Consider the following 18,285-nt stretch of genomic DNA (forward strand, 5'->3'; position numbering starts at 1 on the left):
ACCGAGCCTTCTGAGACGAACAATCGCGACGAAAGTGCAAGTATGGCTAAATAACTTTTCCTTCAGAATGTTTGCAAGGATGAAGAAGGAAGGCACGAAATCAAATTGCCCTAGCTGGACGGACATTTTATCTTGCTCACCAATTATGCTATTGCATATTGAAGAGGTTGGAGTCGACTTCCAAGAAATCGAAGGACGGCCTTATGTATGGTACTTATGATGGCATATTTCGAGAATGGAAACAAGAAAGAATTGTGGAAGAAGTTCCAACTGAAGAATGTCACATTCCGGAACACTTCTTGCCACATAGGCCTGGTATTAAAAAGGAAAGTTTAACGGCAAAAGTGAGGTCCGTGTTGGATGCATGGGCCCTTAGATTAGGAAAGAGTATGGATACCGCGTATGCCGTACATCCCGTGTATTAATCGTGTTACCTTTTTAGACAAGTCGGCCATTTTATATGTGGCACAAATGTAATTTAAGTAACATCGGTTTTTATGAGTTTTTGCGCTTAGATTGAGAGGAAATACACAAAAAACAACTTAAAATCATGGTGAATTGTGCAGATTGTGGATGCAAAAGCCGAAGTGAGAAGGAGGAACCAGGGATTTCATTTCAGACGTAAATATTGAAAATGTGCCTAATGCCGTTACCACGTATTTTCCTATTGTTCATCATAAAGCTTTTTCTTTGAATATTCTTCTTTTAATATGTTAAAAGTCAAAGCTTAATGAACGATTATACATAATTTCGTACAACAGAACCAATCCGATGCATTCAAATTTTCATAACAAACGTCTTCAAGGACGGAATTCTTCAATAAACTCCATAGGCGTAGTCATTAGCACTCCGCGTTTTTCAAAGAGAAAATTGGTACGGAAACAGCTTTTACGTGAAAAATCAAACAGAAAACAATGAAGATTCATATTTTATTACATTCTTTAGCTGGAGGGACAGTTAGTTTGAAAGGCATTCCCGAAAAAAGAAAAGTAGAAGTTTCGTTTATACCCGTGTCTGATTAATAAATAGCGCAACGCACGAAGTTCATTCGTATGTTCAACGTGTTTTATTATTAGTTTCTAGTTTGTTTTTTAGGTACGTCTGCTACTATTCGCATTTACGGATGCTACGCCACTGGCCAATTTCATTATGTGGCAGGTGGTAATACTATCGCTTGCGAATTATGCGTCCATATTCTTTCCTTGTCCTAAGCATGAGCCAGAGAACTAAATAAACCTAGGAATAGCCGTCATTTAATCTAACCTAGAATCACTGCCTTGAGAAAAATTGTTAAATGCAACTTTCTGTGTGCTGAGAAAAGGAAAAGAAACGTAAATTTTATTACTTTTACGGGTGTACCGTTCAAAAGAAACATTCAATACAATGGAAAATTAGGTAATTTGCGAAACAATTTGAACTGTACAGTGTCAATGTTTAATTAAGTGGCGTTTTCACATGAAGTGAGAATATATAGATTCCTCTACTAGGTATATTTTTATTCTTTACACTCCCTCTCCTTTTTTTTTTAAATTTACACATTATAAAAATGCCCTACCTGTACATCTTACAGAAGAATTAATTCTATGGAGGAACAAAAAAATCTCAAAATGCAAGTTTCAAGGTATACCATAGCGAAATGCTTATTTATTGATTTAGTGATATCCTTGCAAATCTAGAAATATATGAAAACCTTTCAGTAGGATTGACGAGTTCGTGATAGCATTCAGTTACGATATTTTCACTTGAAATCTGCTTTCGAGTAGGTATACACATAATGTTCCATTTCCTCGCGAGCGTTTTTCGACGGATTCCAATACCTATATTTTATACTAACCGCTTGTCGATATAAAATTAGATACCTATACCGTATAAAGAATGGCTATAAACGTACCCACCTAGTAGCCAATCGTATTTTATCCTCAAAAATCAATAAATAAGCAGACAAATCTGCTTTTTTTTTCTTTCTCTAATCAGGACAAGTAAACGCTCAGGGAATGTACAAGAAGAGATGCGCTCGCCAAGCTCACGTTCCATTTCTCTCGAGGAACGTATCTTTCGTTTAGTTAAAGATCTAATGAGAAATGTTAAGCTTTTCTGTTCCCGGCGGGTTATTTTCTTGAGATATTTCTAGATGATACCTACATTTTCAGTAACTGACGAGGCACACAGACGCAAATAAATCTTGGTGAACGATTTTACGTTTGCTCTCAGACATAATTAGTACATTCCCAACGACATCTGACAACAATATTGCACATCACTGAACTATATATGGCTGATTCGTAGCGACCATCAGGAAAATCTGCTCTGTAGAATGGATAAAAGGCAATAATGGATATATCATTTAAAAAGGCCGAGCATAACCCAGAAAAAAATATATCGGACTGCTAATGGACCACTCTTCCAAACTGGTTAGACACTTTGTTAATCTGATAAGTCGCTAACTAAAACGTTTACTAAACCTGCATTGTGTCAGATGTATGGCACGAAAAGTTAGCTATGCACCATCGATTAGCCATGCCTTATTATAATTGAACTGCCATATTTATGTTTCCTAAGTACAGTAAGTGTAAGCTCAGTGTATCTCAGCAACAAACGTAGCTTGTGGTATTACAAGTTTCACAAAAAAGTGGCAAAGGGTCTCGGAAAACGCAATTCATTAACTGAGATACCCTGCAGTCTCAACATAAATAGGACACACGGTACATATTAAATCCTTTATCACTACCTGCAAATTCAGGTGGCGAAGTCATGGCAAGTGCTAATTCCCTAATGGAGCTTCTTCGCGGGAGTAAAATAGTTACTAGATTTCTAATCATATAAATATAGTTAAGAATCGTTATTTCACTGATGTGTACTCATCCCAAGGACATTTAAGACGGATCTCGCTATTCTTGAGATTGTACGATGGTCCTATTAGAGCGAGGGGCGCCATTGTGTAATTCTGGTGTACAACCTCATGGAATTCATGGAACTATGGAATTCTTGGAATTATGGAATTCAATTCATGGAATTATGGAATTATGGAATTCATGGAATTATGTAATTCATGGAATTATGGAATTCATGGAATTATGGAATTCATGGAATTATGGAATTCATGGAATTATGGAATTCATGGAATTATGGAATTCATAGAATTATGGAATTTATGGAATTATGGAATTCGTGCAATTATTAAATTATGGAAATCTTATGAAAATAATAAAATGATTTTAGCTATCTTAAGGTTGTCGTTTAATTTATAATTAATATAAATATTTTTGAAGTGAGTATTTCTTATCGCTCGGTATGACTATGTTTTGCACGGGATTAAATTAATCTCGTCCGTCATAAGACGCTCCATCAGGAGACGATTCAAATATTTATCTCACCGTCTAGAAGACGCTATGCGGAATGGTGATATTTTTATAGCGCAGTTAAAAGGAATTATCGTATTAAAATCGTCGATTTAATATTTAGAGAGTAATTTCGTCGATTTGTTATCATTATACAGAAATCAAAAGAAAACCTCAAAAACTTGTAAGGTGACGACGTGAGACGGCGCAGCTGCCGAAGCCGAAGATGTGTTCGCGTGTTGAGTCAAACAAAACCATCAAATTATATACGATTCAATTGAATTAATTCCTTTCGGCTCGTAAGGCGGAAATTTGAGGCATAAGATTGAGAACCAAAGATTAGAGGGGGACTCGAACTGTTTTTTGGAGATCGTGGAGAATGTCGCAATTTATTAAAGTTAAGGAGAAAGTGATAGGCGAGAATTAAGAGGTTCAATTGAGATCCAAGTCGTCCACTTTTTATTTGAAAGTTTGTTTCATAAAGGACGTACTTATCCCTCGGAATGACTGTATCTTTTGCATGAGACAAAATTCATCTACAAGAATATACTTACTCATCTACTTATCTCTATAATAGGTCCCTGCAATCCATTTTTGGAAGTTATTGGAATTCAATAGAATTCTTTGGAAATCAATGGAATTTTTTGAAATTCAATTTAATTATTTTGCCATTTTGAAAGTCTATGTTGAAAGAATATGTGGAGAACGGAGTAATGCTCTATTTTGTGTTGAGCCATTATTTAATCAATGAATTATATTTATAGGCTTTTGCAGATCACTACTGAAGTCCTGGTGTGGGGTAATGTAGCCTATGGGATATTCTTTTAGCATAGGAAATTCAGACGAGGCAATGCTCGTTGCCATACAGAAATGCGAACTATATATAACTATTGAGAATAACATATAACCCGACTTGAAGAAGCGCAGGTCTATCTCACATCATGGACCACCAGATCTTTGGTCCTTTGAGACTTTTTAGACAGAAGGATGGGACATATAGTGAGTCTTCTACTGACGCTTGAACAACTCAGGCATATTTGGTGCACAATACCTCTAAACCAATTCTACCACCCGCTGGAGTCGATGCCACGAAATGCCATGAAATATTATATTCTGTACTAAAGGACTAAAGTGTGTTTTTAATCCGGAGGGTGCAGTTTGTTTCCCGAATCGAAGTTGAGGGCAACAAACCGAAGCATTGGGACTCACTTTAGTCCTCTGACATATATGCTATTTCTTGTGCTGCGGTAATCAGCTACAGCAATTTCAATGTTAAAGCAAGTCCTATTTGGAAGAAAACACTTTGTTTGATGGTAGAATGAAATCCAAAAAATACATGGATAATGGTATAATGATCATAAAATATGGTGCAAGAATCAAAATGTATATTTGAAAATGATATTTGAACCACTAATTACGCACATTTTGTCCCGTATTGCCTTTTTTAACCCCTTCAGAGGAGTAGTTCAAATGGGCAGTAGGCGCAATGTTTAACTGACACCTTTAAATCTACCGACCTCCAGATAAATGCTGTCTAAAGCGATGAAAGTTGAAATTATAAATTTATACAAAGGTCACAACAGTGCTAGACAAGCTCGCGATTTACTTGTAGTCCAGTATCCTGATTAACCAACCTTCCATTTCAACGTATGTACATTACATAAAAATAATTAAAGGCTGGTTCAGTTACGACTCGAACATTATCCAATACCTGTGTATAGTTGTGAACCGCACATATTCTATAGGTTGATGCGTTTTTTTTAAATGGAACATAAGGAAACACCATTGCATGCAAAATCGTATTTGCGACATACACACTTCGCGTTCAAGCAATCTGAAACATCGGAGTTTTGTTTTTGGTAATTACTGTAATTAGGATGTAACCACTTTAATATAGGGTGCAGCGATCCTAATATAAAATGGTCTTTACCCATCACATCCTAAATATTTGATAAACCCGATTCGGAAGAAAAACAAAAGCTGCATTCATTTTTATACACTCGTTGTGTAATGACATTTTTACTTCAAAAGACGCAATTTTCAAGTACACAATTCTTGTGTGAATGGATCTTATACAAACTTGTCACTTCGGCTGCTTGCTCCCCAAGGCACTCAGAAAAAGATAATGCGTCCCGGGTCTACCATTCATCAGCTGCAGGCGATTGAAATCGACGTTTTGATATTAGGCAATATTGTTACCAAGTTTCTGGAATTGGATTGAGCAACAAGATTTTAGTGTCATACCTGTCGTACCTTACACGGCGGTTTTTGCCTATTCAAAAAGGATTGACATGAATAATTTATAATTCTTCTCGTAATTGAATTTTTAAAGACTTGAACGCGTTTTATTTGGTTAAGTACTAGTATTTTAATTAAAATTTTAATTTCGGAATCAATTTTTGAACAATGTGCTGCACGGAAGTATTCTTATTATAAACCCTTATTTTTAATGAGAACGTTAAGAACCGAAGAATGCACAAAAGAAAAGTTAAACGATATTGCTTGAAATATTACAGAAGATGTCTCGCGATTTAATTTCCGCGAGCATAATTGATTATAATAAAGGGCTCGGCTTATATCTAATGTGGGAAGATGCAATTGAGTTACATTACAGAATGGTTTTGTTAGTATTATTACATTATTGCGGACCCTTTTGTTTATTACGTTTAAAGTTTAAACACGCATACGTAACTAGGTTAGTACGTTTCCATTCTTATTGTCGCTTCACGTTTAAGAAAATTTTGTAGAAATAAATAACAATTTATTAGCGACAGTAATAATTACGTAAATGGCAATTTAGGCAAGAGAGAATCCTTAGCACTGTTTATCAATTTTAACTCATAGGGTGTAATTTGTGACCAATTTTCCTGTAGGAAACACGCAACACATCTGAAATGCGTTGAATGGTGTTAACAAATACATCAAAATAGTACATTGAAATACAAGTGCAGAAACGGTATTATTGAAAAACGAGTATAAATGTAGGAACACGAGCGCCAGCGAGTGTTCCTATTATACGAGTTTTTCAATGACCGTTTCGGCATGCGTGTTTCATACTATTTTTTCTACGAAAGTGAAAAATTCTTCTCTAGAAATTAGAAATTTCAACTAGCCAAATAACGACAAAAAATCGTATGTCTGATCGTAGTTGGATGTTTCAATTGTAAATGATCCAGTAAGCCGGTTGCCATGACAAAACATAATTGTTTGAAAAATCGTAAATTTAAGTCAAACAATTTGTGGCGTAGTGAAGAAGTGTTAAGATAGATTTTGACGAAACTGAAGATGAAGAAGGTATGTGCACCCCGCCGGACGTTGCGGAAATGGCTAATGCGGTTTCGCATGAATTGCTACCCCAAAAGTCTAAGCAGCGTTTCGGAAAGGAGCGTTTTCATAAGAGAACAAATCGCTAAGTTTTTGAGAGAAGCGCCTGATGAAACATTTGTAATGATGAAGGTTTGTGAATTTCTTATTGTATTTTTAAATCATAAATAAGCATAATTTAATTACAGGTTGCTCGTCCTTGGAGTGGCTGGAGCTTGCCGTCGGAGCGAACGTTGTAAAATGACTGTAACGGATTTCACAGAACAAGATGCAATTTTATTGATACCTAACGATTCCTGACTCCAAGAATCATGCCCCAAGAACGTTTTCTGTAGCAGAAGGCAAAGAAAATTCTACCATTGTCTGTCTTATATAACGAAACTGTGAATAAAGCAATACAATTACAAAGAGTTACTTCGCATATGTTTATTAGCGTGTAGAAAATGCGTGCAGAAAATATTTTTTTCTATTTCGATGTGGAAACAATACCGAAACCGTACTTGATTGGCCCAGTTTGCGTGCGTTTCTAGACAGAAATGATGCTGAAAGAAATAGAAACGCATTATTTTTTTTATTTTGTTGGATTGGTACCCCTCGCTTTTTTGCTGTCAACGGTATCCGTTAAATCAAAACTAAACATAACCCCCAGAACAAAAAACTTAGAAGGGAAACGTAAACGGGAACAACTGAGTGCAGATATAGTTAGTTTGGAGAACATTCAATAGATGGCGCATAGTTAGCGGGCGTGTTAAAGTTACTAAATCTAGTGACTTTAGTGCTTGTGCGCCATTATGACAGTTGAATTTTGAATTTTGATTGACGGCTTATTGTGCTTTAAGTATAATTAGTATTCATTATTACAATGAATTATGCATATACAAGTCGAGAACGTAAATGTTGTGTGACAAATTGTGAAGACGTTTCCCAAAAATGGAGCCCGAAGTTTTTAAGAATTGGTTTAGAATATAATGTGGAAGAAATTTACACAAAAGTTTTTGGTTTGTGAACGTCATTTTTCTGGCTGCGCTTTAGAACCTGGAACACGAAGAGATTTAAAGCGTATGGCAGTTCGCACATTATATTTAGCAGGTAGCACTAATTGAATTGTAATAAATTGCTACATATTTTGTTTTTAGAACGATCTCGAGAGCATCATACAGTAGAGTTTCATGAAGTTGATCTTGTATCTTGTATAATCATATTAAATTAAATATAACTCCTTGATTGGATTAATTGGAGTTGTTACTTATAAAACAAGTGCTCTGTACTCTTTGAAGGCCCTGACTGGTGAGGTGCATCCGCATTAAACTGAATTTATTTGGACCCCTAACAAACAAAATTGGACTTCACTGGCTGGATTCATTTACCTTTTAGGTTTCAGTTAGTCAAATCCAATGTTATTGTTACAGATCCGGAGAAATTCAGTATCATGCGGACGTAGCTTACATTTTAATATTTAAATTTGGCGCCATTCACGCAAAAAGCTGCTGAGAACATACACGAGATGGCGCGTCATTTTTACATTACATTACAGTTTCCATTCTAAGTTTGTTGTTCTATGACATAACCTGTAAAGTGTAAATAACGTACGATGAACTTGACCGATTGTATTAATTCCGATTAATTTTGAATATATACTCCAAAGGGTAGAACTTTTTTATTTTTACTTAGCGTAGTAAAATATGCCAGCAGTACATTCTTGCTTACTTTTTGAACTCCCTTCTCGGCCAGCCAGTTTTCAAAAATTTTGTACTCGTACTTTACTTTCGATTTTACAGGCAGTAAATTTAACGTCGCTTCATTGGCAATCTCTTGGGTCTCTGGTGGGGTACAAGAGACGTGTTTGTCATCCGTATTCATCATAACTGCCGCAAAATGGAATTATGACCAAATAATTAAAAGTTTGAAGTTTGAAAATACAGGAATCAGGTTAACCAACGTGAAAATAAATGAACTGTGTCTATTACCAACATACACTGAATGATAGTTTAAAATTACCTAACAACGCCTAAAGGCAATATTTATAATTTGTATAATTTGTTATTTAAAATAAAAGTCGAAATAGAAAAAATAGTATAAAGCACACGTGTCATTTGTCTACTTGTCGCACTCGGCTTTTGCCGCATTCGCCGCTACGCGGCTTATGCGGCAAACTACCTCGTGCGACAATCTTCGTCAAATGACACTTGTACTTTAATACACTATTGCCGCACTAGTGTTTCAAAGACCTGTTTTCACAATCAATTTACCTACAAAAACAATCGTGTTTCTACACTTTCGTAGAAAAAAATACTTTTGCTCCATAAATTGCAGACACCTGCAAAAAAATGGTTCAAATTGAACCACAATTTGTATAATAATTATTTTTAACTTCAATTTATGTTGTAAAGGTGAAGTAAATATATTATAAAAGTAAGTACGACACCACCACCACCATTATACGACAAATGTCCTTATAAAAGTCCACATTTTATGTTTCCCGGCCGGATTGGCGTTGGGGGTGAGGGTTTACTTACTTTTTTTCGATGATTGAACCCTTAATTTTCGGTCTACTTATTAACGAGCGATAAATGGCAGTACTTGAGACCGAAATTCGGCGCAACGCGGAACTGGTATCAGGGAATGCAATGTCCTGCATTTTACAGAACCGAAATTTGAAGGCTCATTTTTGGTCACACTAACAGTTGCAGTACAACGAAAGAGACTGCCCTAATTAATTACTACAGAAGCAAGCAAAAGGAGATAACTAATCCTTCCAGTTAGATTTAATATAAAGTTCTCACATTAGACAATAAGAACGTTTATATTATGAACGCGTATACGCATTCACTATTTATGTTTTAAAAATGTAACTGTTTTAACTGACCCCAAACAGTGTCAAATTTGTTGCAACAATCTTAAAACTTAAGGTTCTTGTATACGTTTAAACCGCCTATGGAAAATAATGTATTCTTTGTTCAATTCCAGAGCAAAAGTAAATGTTAGTTCACGAAAGTTGGTACAATGGTTAAGGGCGATATATACAGGGTGGTGACTTGCGTAACGCATCATAGGGATTTCAATGTAAAATTCATAACATGCGATTATTGGCTCCCCAAATTATTTTAGAGCAAAAATGTATTAAGGTTTATTATAGGAAAAAATTTTTTACGTCAATCAACCCTATTAGTTTTCAATTTTTTGCATAATAAAGACGGAAAATTGGAAAATAAAACCCCCATCTTTTTCAATAATCTGTGATGCCATGGAATTTTATAATACAAAGACTACGCCAATATCCGTCATGCCATGGAATGTCCGCTATAAAACAAATCAAATTCTATCAAAAAGTATTATATTTAGAACAGCGAATTCAACATAAAGAAAGACCAAATTACTAAAAACGGTTTCCTAATATAACAATTTACAATAAATGTTCGAATAAGTCACCATTAACTGCAATACAGTAACCAAGTCGATCATAAAAGCCATTTCGAACTGCTGCTAATTGATAACTGGATATCTTTTTGTTTTAAAAAATTCCATGGCATCGCAGATTATTGAAAAAGATGGGGTTTTTATTTTCCAATTTTCCGCCTTTATTATGCAAAAAATTGAAAACTAATAGGGTTGATTGACGTAAAAAATTTTTTCCTACAAAAAACCTTAATACATTTTTACTCTAAAATAATTTGGGGAGCCAATAATCGCATGTTATGAATTTTACATTGAAATCCCTATGATGCGTTACGCAAGTCACCACCCTGTATATGAGTGAACCATGTTTACATAAATTTAAAAAAATAGAAATTTTATTCAAAAAGTGACTTTGAAATTTATGAAATCGTAAATAATAAATAGGCGTAAAACAAAAATTTAAAATAACGATTTTTACACATAACGACATAGAATTGCATAAGATATACGATTTTTAGCAATAATTGTCAAGAACATTTTAATAAGAAACCATCGGAATTGAAATTCATTTGAAGTCTACGCCCCTCATGTAGATCATACGGATACCTAGAGGCATTTATTATTGATTATTACAATAAATAAATAACCAAATAGACATACATTTTGAATGTAATGGTAAATACCTACCTATATCCATAATAAATACCCACTATGTATGAAATATAGTATATATCTCGGTAAAAAAACGAGTGTATAAATTTTTCTATATAAAAGTTGTTTAATATATAATTTGTCATAATATGGCAGTATTCAGTTGTTTTTTTTAGAAAACAAATGAGTAACGAAAAACAATTGAATTTTTTTAATTTGGCTCATTGGTAGAGATTTTTTTTCTTTTCAATGACACCCTTATACACACCTTTACACCCTTATACCCTTACACAAGAAATACCCTTGAACACCCTTATACAAGAAATTAATTTTTGTTCAAACTTTTCATGATACGTTAGGCCACTCCCTTGCAGTGGTGAACGTTTTGAACATTTGCTGCGGTAAAAACAATTTCACTGCTAATTTCATTTTGTCATCAAGGTTTAATAAGAAACGTACACGTTCTATTGTTTTATTTTGGTGTATAATACCCAGATTAATGTTAATGATAAAATTAATTCATAGTTTTTAAATTTTTTTGAAATTTTATCGAGATGTTTCATAAACATGGCATCATAATTATTAACGCTTTCATCGAAATGATTTATTTACCTTATCATTAATGCAATAATGGTAATTAATTATACTTGGTGTACTATCACTTTCTTCAAAAAAAATATTGGCCCGAGGACGAAGATCAAAAAGATGAAAAGGAAGTAGGCTCAAATAAGTTAAGATCGAATGTTATATTTGTCAATACCTTATAATATCAGGAGGTTTCTATTAAACGGATTTGTGAGCATAACCCGTCAAATTGAAAGAAAAGAAACTTCACAAAATTATCACACTATTAAAACCCTTATTAATAGTAATGATGAAGTTTGTCATAGCACCATGTTCTACTTTCTTACAAGTCACGATCCAATCTGTTCTTCAGTACAGGGCATGGGCACGCAGAAGACAAAAAAAGGATATTTTACCACAGAAACTACATATGCATGACCTCTAGCGGGAAAATAAAGAACTTAGAAATAAGAACTCTACCAATAAAACGTAACGGTTACCAAAAGGAATATAATATAAATGTTGAATGTAAAAAGTCACGTTTCAGAATTACAGCTGTTGAAATGTGTCGTATCAAATGCAAATAGTTGCAATGCTACACACTTATATAATTTGTGTACATTTTGTGTACTTACTTCCACAAAATGCTGGAATTGTGATACAAATACCTATCCTTAACCACTGTATACTTTGCTTAAACTTGGAGAATAACTAAGAGGATTTTTAAAACAGAATTTGCAATTGAAATACAGTTGTCATACCTCATAAAACTAAAAAACTAAATTTAAATATTTTTGCGCAAATAAAAACTTTTGCACACGTATAGCTTAGAAACTTCCATAAATTTCAAGCTAACGTAATTAAAACGGTTTAGTTATCAAATGCAGTCCCTGGCCTCTAATTAAAGCAATTTCGACAGTTTAACCTAACTTTGAATGAAAAATTAAAGCCTTTATTAGAAATTTAAACTGCGTTCGTGTGGTTAACGTTTCTTATACGAGTTGCTCTAGCGTGATGTTCAAACTTTAGCCACTAACTACGCAAACTTCTAATCTAATGTTCCCTTTTCTCCAAATTTCATTCTGAAGTGTTCCCTTCTTTTCGATTACGTGGTGTGATTTTTGTCTACTTAGAAACAAATTTTGTAACAACTTAACAAGTCATGCATGTCGGGCACTGCATTGATAAAAAGACGTGTATAGAAAGTGGAAGTTGCGAGATTCTTTTCTGTAGTTGTTCATCAAAACAAGAAACTTTTAATTTGATACATAAATCTCGATCAGAAATCACACAAATTAGAAAACTTGAGCTTCCCGCAAATAATCTTCCAAGCAATCCTGATACTTATACTGATAAAAACCCGTTAACCGTGTTTACCCCTAGCATTGATTATACTAGTGTGTATAATCAATAAAACTGACAACAATAATCAATAAAACTAACACTAGTGTGTATAATCAATGCTCCTAGAAAGGAACCCAACCATACGTCGAATTAAATGCAATTCAATGAAATCACTTGCATAGGTGTAAGTATAACAAAGGAAAATACGGGATGCCGGTTAACATAACCGTGGATGAAAACGCGTTTTTATGCCATACCAGACAGTTACTTTTCTGATTACGCAAAAATCGCCTCTCGTTAGGAAAATGGAAAATGTCATTGCATGATTCTTATTTGCGTAGTTTCTCATCAGAAATGAATAATTTTCTAACTTTTGTGGAAATAACAGCTCTAAATATTTTGTGTTAGTCGTAACATAACAACCGTAGTCTACTATTACCTATTAATGTCTCCATTTCCCACTATAATAGTCTTATTTAGATGGGACCAAAACACATTAAAAACTTTGGAAATTTAATTCATAACAATTTCGATTGCGCGTAAACTTTGATATCCGATATAAAACCATATTGTCTATTAAATTTAATAAAAAGTGCCTATATTGCTGCGAGACACTTTTCTGGCTTCATTGTAAAAATTCGCTTGTTTCCATTTTAATATTGACATAAAAATTTAGAAAATTCCAACCAACCAATCTATTGCTACTTATATTTTAATTGAACGCCGCCGTATAGGTTGGAAGAATTGCAATATGCTTGCGATATAGGATTTTATATACATACAAGAACGAAATGGTTTTTTTTCACTTTTGTCCTCTCTGTGTTTATTGATAAACATCCCCAACAAAAGAGAAGGAATCTTATTTCGAGGAACATGTGTTATATTCCTGTGCTCACAAATCAATATACCTCGCATAAATCTTAAAGAAACCTTTTATTCCTTTCTAATATATTCGTTTTATTTATTTTTGCTCGTGGAAGCTGTCTGTATGCATTGTAAGTTTGGTTAAACATTCTTTGAAAGAACAATAATCTGGAGATTCTGTCTAAATTTTCTTTTTCTTTCATTTCAGACATACAAGAATTTTACGAACTAACGCTTTTGGATGAAACTAAATCAATTCAACAAAAAACAGCGGAAACCATTCGAATCGCTAACAAATGGGAAACCAGCGATGGTCCAATTGCAACACCCTTCGCAAGTAATGATGTAAGTTTTTTTTCATTTCCTAGTTGAAAGATGCGATTTTTAAACTGAAAGAGGGATTACCTACCGAATTTTTGTAGCATCTGGTACTTTATAAACGTTTAGATCGGTTGCTGAAGTTTTCAAATTATAAAGTTAGAACCCTCATTTCAAACGGAGTGTATGAAAGAATTCTATAAACGACTCTTTCGCAGATCTACAAAGTATACGCTTCATTTCACATATATACTGAATCCGCCGTCCACATTCTCTCATTATACGATTAAAAAAGAAATTTATAATATTATATACTTGTAGCTTAATTAATTGTAATTTAATGATCAATTACATTTATACACGGTTAATAGTATCGACTATAAGGTTGCTTATTGAATTTGTATTTAGTGTAGTTTACCACCTCTGCGAAACTGAGTGTTTATATAGTGGTGCAGCATAAATTTGAGGCTTGATAAAAGCGATCCTCCAGAAACCACTATTTGCAAATTTTTCATGAGCGAGGGTTAGCCTTTATATCGAATTTTGTTTAAAAATAGATTTCCTGGATCTGTTGCGTTTCGAATATTGCTCAGAATCCTTACATCACCTGTTTCTGATGAACAGACATGTCCCCGCCACCATAATCGGCGATCGAATTTTAAGAAATCGACCTTGAACACTCTATGAACTCAACTAATGCCATCGGCCTTGAAGGTAGCGCATAGAACTGGCGGCATCTACGTTTCACCTTCACATTAGTTCAGGAAAATACCTACCGTTTAGTTTAGACAACAACCACGATTATCTTCAGTGAGTTTAGACAACAACTACCAGGACCTTCAGTGAGTTTAGACAACAACAACAACGATGACCTACTTCAAATGACCTTGGAATTGGCGCACGCGCAGAACTCAAAGTAAGCCCGGATCGCTGTTACTGGAAATCTCCTTCAAAAGAACGACGAAGAGTGCGAGTTCCAACAAAATATCACTGGATAAAATTCTGATTTAGGCGTCTTGAAGAGTGAAAAAACGTCCCTACGATCAATAATTTAGTTAATAAAATGAAAGAGAAAATTAACTGCATTCCAGGTAAACAAACAATAAGAAGCGGCTGTAAACACAAAAAATGCCACAATAAAAGAAAATTATTGATGGAATGGATTGACTGAACATTTCTACGTCGCAAACTGATAGTAGGTATAATTACGATTTTAGTGTATTTATAAATTCGGTACACATTCTTATGCTAGATATGTGGCTTGGTAATTTATTAAATACGTATAAACACGCTTATAGGCCTCAATACTGGCGTTAAGGGTCCACACAAAAAAAAAGAAAGTTAGAGTTGCATATGTGCAATACATTTTTGATATGATATACTTCAATTTCAGTTTAGAAGAAGAATCCTACTCCAAAATTTTAGAATTGGTTCACAAATAACGAATGTGGGTCTGGGCATGCGCAACAATTATTGTTTTGCGTGTTTTTAGTGGGATCGCATGCGCAAAACAAATTTATTCGAATAGGCATTAGTTTTACCTCTATTCGAAGTGCCTCCATACAAAATTTCGTTTAAATATTTTAACAAAGGAAAATTGTATTGTTGCGCAAATACAAAAGTTATCGTGGACAACGCACAACTGCACACGGACAGACAGACGGACGGAGAGACAGACGGACAGACAGACGGGAAGACAGGAATAAAACATTACAAACGATCTCGAGGATCGTTCATAAACGGCAAAAGTAAAATTATGGTACATGAAAAACACAGATTTTTTACCATAACTTTCTTCTTGAGCAGCACAGAAAAAATCCCTTCCTTGGTGCAAGCCTCGACACCATAACAAACCAAATAACGAAAAAAGTAGAACAATAGTTCTTAATATAAAGAACTAGCAGCGACGGACGGACAAATGGACAGTCAGACGGACGGATAGACAGACGGAGGGACGGGTGGGCAGACGGACGGATGGACAAAGTGGCCACAATAGCGCATTTTTATAATTGTTGTAGAAATGCGCTAAAAATTAGATTGCGCATGCGCAAAACAAATATCTTGATTCGGCCTTGGAAATGTAACCTGACATCGAAAAAAAATAGGTACATTGACCTGGGATGGCCTCGACAATATAATTAAACACAACATAAAAGTGAGCTCATTGACTTTGACTCACTTTGATAATGCAATTACGCACTACATAAAAAAATAAGGCCCTTGACCTCGGATGATCTTGAAAATATAATTTGACACGGCAAAAATGGGTTCATTGACCTTGTATGCTGTTGAAAATGGTATTTGACACCGCAAAAAAGGGACCATTGACCTTGTATGCTCTTGAAAATGCTATTTGAGACCTCAAAAAGTGGGTCCATTGACCTTGGATGACCTCGAGGATGTAATTGGCACCAGGAAAGATTAAGTCATTGTGCCCTCCTGTGGCCTTGAAATTGTAATTTGTTACCACATAAACACGTAGCACGCGATTTTTACCTTGACCTAATTTCCAAGGTCACGACCACGTGACACGCGATTTTAATCTTGGCCTAATTTCCAAGGTTACCGCCACGTGACCTTGATCTACTTTCCAAGATCACCACGCCATGTGGCGGGCGACCTTGAAATGGTCCAGGATCGCCTCCTGTTACTGTCAATAATGACAGAACTTTTTTTAGGTCTCTAGTTAGTCATGCATTTTTGTTTTCAAAAATGGAAAAGCTTATTAAATTTAGTTGGTAAAATTGCAATTTTTCCCCATCTCTACTAGTTTCGACTAAACATAGGAAAAGCTAAAATTCTTCTGTACCTACGTGTGTTCATGACTGAACCCCTCGTAAATGAGTGGACGGATTTTGAGGAAATTTTTAATGTGACTCTGTGTGTCCCCGGATGGTTTAGATTGGGCCCGATCGGATTATAGCATTTTTGCATAACTTCTTTTTTCGTTTCGCGAACTGCGATAAGTACAGGCCCCCAGTCACTTACGTGGTACGCGTACCGTGCTGTTGTGTTTACATTTTTACATTCTGTATGCTGGATTTCAGTTGTATAAATTACACCTTCCCAACTCTCTGGGTTGCTGTGAGACAAAGGATACAATACAAATTTGAACATGAAAAAAAAAAAAAAAACAATTTAATTATATAAATGATTTCTTAAAATTGTAAATGGAATTTTTTTATAGTAGTTATTGCTATAATTTTAGCAATTTTGATGGTAATCCAAAAGTGTGGGAAAATTGTTTGAAAAAAGTGGTAATTGATCCGCGAGCACCCTGGCGAGCACCAACAAGTAGTCCTATGATATCATAATAATCATAATCATAAGTTTATTAGTAAGTAGAATTGCAATAACAATTATTTACACTTCAATAATAAAAATAGTAGATATATAAATATAACAGACACAGACACACAAGTAATTACAAAGAAAACGAACACACATAGCCGTAACAAATTCACGCTTTCAATCAACTTTTTTTAATCCATAAGAGGCTGTTCTTTTACATAATTACATACCAAGCACGGGTTTTATGTAAAATTTTGTGTATTTGACAGATATGAGCTAAAATTAACCTATGAGTATAATCGATTTTTTGTTAAAAAACCGTTTTTTATCTTGTAAGGGGAGAAAGACAGCGGAAAAATGCATAATAATTGTTTTTTAATAAGGTATACGCCACAAGGTGCGTTCAAGCCATAAACAATGGGCACACGTAATCTCAAGCTTTAAAATGCTTACTTATTGCAAAAAATCGGAGAATTTTAACAGATTTGAAGATAAAAGTGCAAAATTGTCTGGTACCTACACCTTGTTTTTGCGACTTGTCAATGACGAGAATTAGGAATATGAGAAAATGTGCCTTCGCGGGTAACTACCACAGTGGCTTGACTCTTACTTCATACCATATGCCTATTTAGTATTGTTTGTTCTAAAGAGGTTTATTCTAAAGTACCATCACTGCAATATTGAGTATTAATTTTATACTTTGGAAAGCAATCAGCACCATTATCTAATGTTATTGCATCGTCTCTCGATGATGGCAGCGAAACTTTCATTTGCGAGTCTTAAATCGAATGCTTCCATAATTTCCTCCAGTATCCTGCCTTGCCTTCTTGTGGAAGTGCATTCTCACACCGTTCAAGCATCGCTCACGTTCCCTACGACAAATACCTTAACTGAAGGCTTTTTTGCACTCATATTTTTGTTGTACGACTTTCACACATTCCGCGCTTTTCCATGCTTCTTCTAATATCAGCGTGACAGACACAGTGAAGGAAGGGTATACTAATTTCAAATACAGCAGTGTAATATTTTCATTTAACTCTGAAAATGGATCATCCGATGTGTCTTAAGGGATCCGGAAGAAATGTTTCAGAGAAAAAACGGTCGGCCTAATCACCCTAAATACGAAATACTTTCCCTTAACTATAACACTCCATTATAAATATATCGTTATATAAAGGTTTCAAAAGCATAATAT

The 18,285-nt window shown here is 34.7% G+C and overlaps 1 protein-coding gene across 1 annotated transcript in view; it reads left to right on the forward strand.

Annotated features, from left to right (window-relative positions):
• The window catches only part of LOC116167008, a 40,162-nt gene extending 25,443 nt beyond the window's left edge, over positions 1-14,719 (forward strand). Inside the window, exons 2-3 of the mRNA XM_031482241.1 lie at positions 13,690-13,826; positions 14,588-14,719. Coding sequence (XP_031338101.1) covers positions 13,690-13,826; positions 14,588-14,719 — 269 coding nt within the window. The remainder of the gene's footprint in view (positions 1-13,689; positions 13,827-14,587) is intronic.
• Positions 14,720-18,285: the final 3,566 nt, after the last annotated feature.

The sequence above is a fragment of the Photinus pyralis genome, unplaced genomic scaffold (genome assembly GCF_008802855.1).
Source record: "Photinus pyralis isolate 1611_PpyrPB1 unplaced genomic scaffold, Ppyr1.3 Ppyr1.4_LG3b, whole genome shotgun sequence".
NCBI classification, from domain to species: Eukaryota; Metazoa; Arthropoda; class Insecta; order Coleoptera; family Lampyridae; genus Photinus; species Photinus pyralis.